The following is a 6,000-nucleotide window of genomic DNA, read 5'->3' on the forward strand; positions in this document are numbered from 1 at the left end:
GAACGTAACCCGTCCATCCCACTGTTGGGCTCTCCGGCCCCATTTACTCCATGCAAATTAACACACCACCCCTCAAGCTCCAGCCGTGGCAGATATCTATGTCTGCACCGGTCTGGAGATAAAAAAGGAAAGAGCTCTTTATTTCCCCACAGTAAGGTATTGTGGTCCAGTTTCTCTCATTCATACTGGAGTAACTGCCGGTGTAGGCAGAATTATTCCAGATTGACACTAGTGCAAATGAGAACAGAGCAGGGTCTCTTGTGCTGTAAACTGCTAACAGATGGGGCTGGTCTTGCTATAATGCCAGACTCCTTCATCTTTAATTACTTGTTATGAGTATTTCAAATGCCCCTGAGAACCTCCTGTTCTTACTGACCCATGTGATGGAGGTTTCTTAAGCAAGGACTGATTTTTCAGTCACCCCTTGTCTCCTTTGTCAGGGCCCACAAGGTTTCTCACTTCCCTTCTGCTCATCCCCATCCCTCCAAAAGCCCCTGTTTCTGATGAGGACAGTTGGGTAGTGCTCCCACCAGGGTCCATCAGCTTTGTTCCGGCATTTGCTTGAGCATTCCCATAAAAGCAACACCAGACATTTCCTCCTGTCTGAGCTGTGAACTCTTGCTGGTCCCAGGAATGCCAGACTCAAACTCCGATCCAGTGTGATGCTCAGTCAGTGTCTTGCTTTCTCTTGCACCCTTACTTTGAAACCGCTTTGTTGGGGACCTGAGTGCTTGAATCAGGTGGTCTACTCATGCACTGGCACTCAGCAGCCCTGCGCTGTCCGCATTCACACAGCTTATTGAGTCTGAAAACACTGGATCATTTAACAAATTTGCCATCAGTGACTGGTTGATCTTTGTTCTTTCTTACGCTTTAGTCTGCATTTGAAATTACTTATTTTTTTATCCCAAAGTCATCAGTGGGTTTACACCAGGGAAGACCATGGAGTGACAGAGGATGAATTGGGTCCTTTATGTTTAAACACATTTTGTGCTTTAAAGGTAAATGATAAGGGTAAATACATTTGAATTCTGGCCAACTGGGGAGAGACTCTAATTCATCACAGGGCCTTATCCTTGAGCGGGCGGATGAGAAGTAACATAGGGCTGATGTCTTTTTAGCGCAATAAAAATCAGGTTCCCATAGACTTCCAAGAGCTAAGAAGATGATGCCATGCAGCTAGAAATAGAGCCAATGAGCCAATCCATTGCTGACATGTGGAGCTAAACGCACTACCTTGAAACTAGCTCAGAAGCTGGGTCTGATGGCATTTAGCCCCAGCATGATACACCACACCGACATTTCAGTTCCAAGAAATCAAGTCTGTTTGAATCCCTCTTCTGGGTGCAGTGGCACACTCGGAATGCTGACGAAAATGTAACAAACCAGAAATGAAAACGTTCACCCTGGCAGGGCTGTACGAGTTTTGATCGGCGCCCGATTACTCCCATTGCTTAGCACATTATATTTCAAAGCACATTCCCAATAAGGAAAGCAATGTGAAATTATTAAGTGATTATGCTGGTTTAAGCAGCACAGAGGGAAGATGAGAGTTGATGCCATAAATTCCATGTGGCCTTCAAGAAACATCTGAAGATTAATAAGCACACAGCCAGGATTTATGACAGAGCCAGCAAAGTCTTAGGGCCGGGTCCTGAAATAAAGACACGGGCAAAGCTCCCATTGAAGATGCTGGGAGTTTTGCCTGAGTAAGGACTTCAGAATCAGACCCTTAGTTAAAACAGCAGAGAATCCTATTACAGGGTAGGCTGTTATCTCCTGTGACCTGTATGGGTGAACCACTGGCAAACATGATTTTAAAAAACAAAGAAAAAGGTTTACTCTCCACATGTGCATTAAATTGGGATGTAAAACCAGCCTGTTGTTTTGTTTGGTTGTTTTATTCTTCAGGTCCGTCATCTACTCTTTAAATACATATATAATAGGTAGATGGTGGAAATGGACTCCCAATGGAGCTATACTGATTTACACCAATTAAGTATCTGGAGTGGGTGTGTGCATGTGCCGGCCAAGTTTTTTAGAAGCTACTAACAATTTTGAGCGTCTCTACTTTTGGTTGCCAACTTGAGACACCTTAAAAAGCCTGATTTTGGGGAAGTGCTGAGCACCTGCCCGCTGAAGATGAGACCCCCCTTTAAAGTGTCTCAAGTTGGCAACCAAAAACGAAGGGTCCCAAAATCACTAGATACATGTGAAAATCTATTGTCTGTGTAAGATGCAGAATTGGGACTCAACCCTGCCCCCGTTGAATTCAGTAGCAATGTGTCTGTTGACTTTAGAGAATGTGAAATCAGGACATCATCATTTTAAACGAAGGAGAGTGTTGCCTTGCTTGACATTTATCTTGAGTGTTTTGCTTAACCAACAACAACCCCCACTGACCCAGCTTGTGCAAAAATATTTTTATGCTGAAAGGCAAAAACAAAGCTCAAAGAACCAGAGCCACTGTTGCTTTATTTGCTAGATTAGGTGCTTTTAACATATGTTACATATAACAAGAGGAGACTTTGTATCTTAAGCAGTTAGAAATAATCTAATACATATTTTTCCATTTAAATATATAACTGCAGTAAATGAAGTCAGTAGCCAGTAATGCCTTTTGACGTGCAATTTATTATCGTGCTGAACTAGACTCCACGGATCTCAGAGGACACCATTCCCTTTTAACACTTCCAGGGAAAACAAAGCTTATTATCAATGCATATTTAAAACTAGTATTTTTATATGTCTCAGGGATGAATTAATTTTCTTGCTCAGCCTTATTTCTGTCCTGCTTATAAATAGTTTGTGGGGATGAGGGGATTGGTGGGGAGACAGTATATTTCCTTTGCTGATTATTCTGTATGCACGTGTGTGTGTTTGTTTCATATATTACAGGAAGCGGCCATCAGCTGCTGGGTCCAGTTCAGTGATGGATCTGTCATGCCCCTGGATATGTATGATGTCAAAGACTTCTCCTTGATGGCTACATCTCTAGATGAAAAGGTGGTCTCCATTCACCATGACCCTAAATTCAAGTGGCCTGTGATCGCTGCTGAGATGGAAGGCCAGGGGACACTGGTGAAGGTTGAGATGGTGATCAGTGAACCATGCCAGAAATCCAAAAGGAAGAGCATCCTCGCTGTTGGGAGCGGGAGCATTAAAGTCAAGTTCGGACAGAGCAACACCAACCCTAATGTTAGCAACAGCAAGCAAAGCGGGACTGGTGTCCACCTGGAAAACCATGCAAGCGACCGCCGTCAAAAAACCACCTTGCAGGACAGAGCTAGGTCAGATGGGCAGTATTACAGCAGCTCCTCAGTGGGCCGAGTGGAAGGCAAAGGAACTACTACAGACAGGTCTATTTTAAGTAAAAAAGAGGACAGAGAAAGCCTTCTGGATGATGACAGCCATCTGCAGAACATTCCAATAGACTTCACCAGTTTCCCTGCACAGGTGGACTTGCCAAGAACCAATGGGGACTTGGAAGAGAATGACCTTGTGCAGACACCCAGAGGGCTCAGTGATCTGGAGATAGGAATGTATGCTTTGTTGGGAGTCTTCTGCCTGGCAATCCTCGTCTTCCTTATCAACTGCGTTACCTTTGCTTTGAAATACAGGCACAAGCAGGTCCCCTTTGAAGAGCAGGAAGGCATGAGCCACTCTCATGACTGGGTTGGGTTGAGCAACAGGACAGAGCTTCTGGAGAATCACATTAACTTCTCATCCCAACAAGATGAGTGCATCACTGCTATTGACAGAGGGGTGGACTTTGAGGAGAGCAAATATCTCCTCAGCACAAATGCCCAAAAGAATGTTAATGGCCAGGTCTTCAGGTCATCAGAGTCCACATTCACTGAAGGGAAAGAACAGAAAAGTGAACCAACCGCCTCTCCTACCTCCAAGCGGAAACGAGTCAAATTCACCACCTTTACCACCATCTCCTCCGACGATGGGTGCCCTACCGTCAATTCCATCCTGATGAGTAGTGAGGATGATATTAAATGGGTATGCCAGGATATGGACCTTGGGGAATGCAAAGAGCTAAGAAACTATATGGAGAGATTACATGAGAGTGTGTAACAAGACACTAAGGACTGTTTTGGTTTTTGGTTTTCACTCACCTTTCTGCCTTTAATTTTGGGTATTGGGGCAAAAAAGTGTTGGCAAATGAGAGTCAAGTGGTGGATAATACCTCAGTGGAGCCCCAGAAAGCAACCCAAAACCAGCTAAGAAAGCAGAGATCTTGGACAGCTCATACAGTTAAAGTCTTCTCTGGGCTTGGAGACTGGAACAAAATGTGTGTGCACTTTCTGATGCATGGCAACATGGGAAAATAAACCTTAGCAAAATAATAAGATCTCATTCTCTGAGCTTTCCCAGGAAATCAATAAAAATAACAAACTCCAACACAGTTTGGATATTACAAAGCTCACACAGTTCTAATGTTCAATATCACAGGCTGTGGTTAAAAGCAAAAATCGGGCTCGGAATAAATGGATCAATGAAAGGAAGCTTGTCTTTCAAGACACAAAGCAGAGGACATTCAGCTGAGAACGTTAATTTAAAGCTGACAAACAACTGCAATATGAGCAGCACAGCAACCTCAGTTGCAGAGTTATGAGTTTCCAAAGAATCTAGGGGGTTATGGGGGGAAGTGACTGAGTTGTTTACAGACCCGCATGATCACCACTGAGAATGGATACACGTACAATTATATAATTGAACGCTCTCTTTTTAAGTAGATGCTGAGATAATAAACTTTGCTGGCCAATTTTCAGTATTTCTTAATTTGTAAAATAGGAGAAGGTATAATCTATAATCAACATACAGCTCATATAAAGGAAAGTTTGCTTTGGAAAGGTTTGAGAGACCCAAGGACTTTTAAAGAAGTCCACTCAAATTTCCTGTTGAAATTTGTATTCCCCAAGCATTTTCCTGGAGCACTCTCATTTGCTATCCTGGGGGAAGTTATTAGCATTGATCTGCTTTGGAAGTTTGGTGGCTTTTCCCTTCCCTGAGGTCCACAGTGCAGTTCTGCTAAGCACAGGAGCCATCAGAACTAATTTGATACTTGCTTTACCAGTTGTAATTTACCAAAGTTGGCCACTCTTGGGTAAGTATAAGTTGTGCTGAACTCAGAAACCAATAGGGACCGGCTCTTTGTTCTCCTTCCCCTTTTGAGGCTAGGTTATTCGTTTCCATTTTGATCATGCTTCTTCAGACCCACTGCTGCGCATATTTATAGGGCAGCATGAAGTCCATGGAGGAGCACTATACACCCTAATAGCTGAACGGCTAAGCTTGGTAAATAATATTTGTTTCACCCAGCGGTGATGATTGTCTTTTCTCATTCCTCTTATATGTATATATAGTAGAATTCCAGCCATTGCCCTCTGAATCTGAAGTGCCCTCCTGTCCTAAAACTGGAGTCATCTGTTTGGTCCAGGATTAATCACCAGTGGCAAAGTGCCAAGAAACTAAGGTTTGGTTTGGGCCCCCAATCTCCATTTGTTTTCCAGACTGAGCCCATGTCTTTAGTTGATTACAAAGTCTCTCACAGCCACCAAACCTAGGATGTCCAATTTAATACCCCCATCCTACCCACAAACGCCTTGATTGAATCTATCTGTATTTAGAATGTATTGTAGATTGTAAGAATGTAATATATATTTATAAACATACCAACTGTGAATAAAATTTGCATTTCGGTGGGCTTCATCTTTTTTCCTACTCTGAGCTCCTCTCTCTCTTTGCATTCATTTACCATAAAAAGAGACTGTCAACAATGTATACAACTGTCCTTTGATTAAAGGAACATGCAATTTAAGGATCTCAGCACAATCCAATTACAAACTCTTACATCTTGTAATGTGGTGCTTTGGGGAGGGGAGATAAAACAACAATGTCGACATATTATGATTAAGTATATTTTGCACTGAGTCACCCTTTCGAGATTTGAAACTCTTTGCAAATAACACTCATGTATATTTCTGCCTG

General features: G+C 42.9%; 1 protein-coding gene across 2 annotated transcripts in view; it reads left to right on the forward strand.

Moving 5' to 3' along the window:
- The window catches only part of TMEM132D (transmembrane protein 132D), a 416,624-nt gene extending 410,890 nt beyond the window's left edge, over positions 1-5,734 (forward strand). For both annotated transcript variants that reach the window (XM_038373445.2, XM_038373446.2), the window contains exon 9: positions 2,899-5,734. In XM_038373445.2, coding sequence (XP_038229373.1) covers positions 2,899-4,083 — 1,185 coding nt within the window. In that variant the 3' untranslated portion in view covers positions 4,084-5,734. The remainder of the gene's footprint in view (positions 1-2,898) is intronic.
- Positions 5,735-6,000: the final 266 nt, after the last annotated feature.

Source organism: Dermochelys coriacea, chromosome 15 (assembly GCF_009764565.3).
Source record: "Dermochelys coriacea isolate rDerCor1 chromosome 15, rDerCor1.pri.v4, whole genome shotgun sequence".
In the NCBI taxonomy this organism is placed as follows: domain Eukaryota; kingdom Metazoa; phylum Chordata; order Testudines; family Dermochelyidae; genus Dermochelys; species Dermochelys coriacea.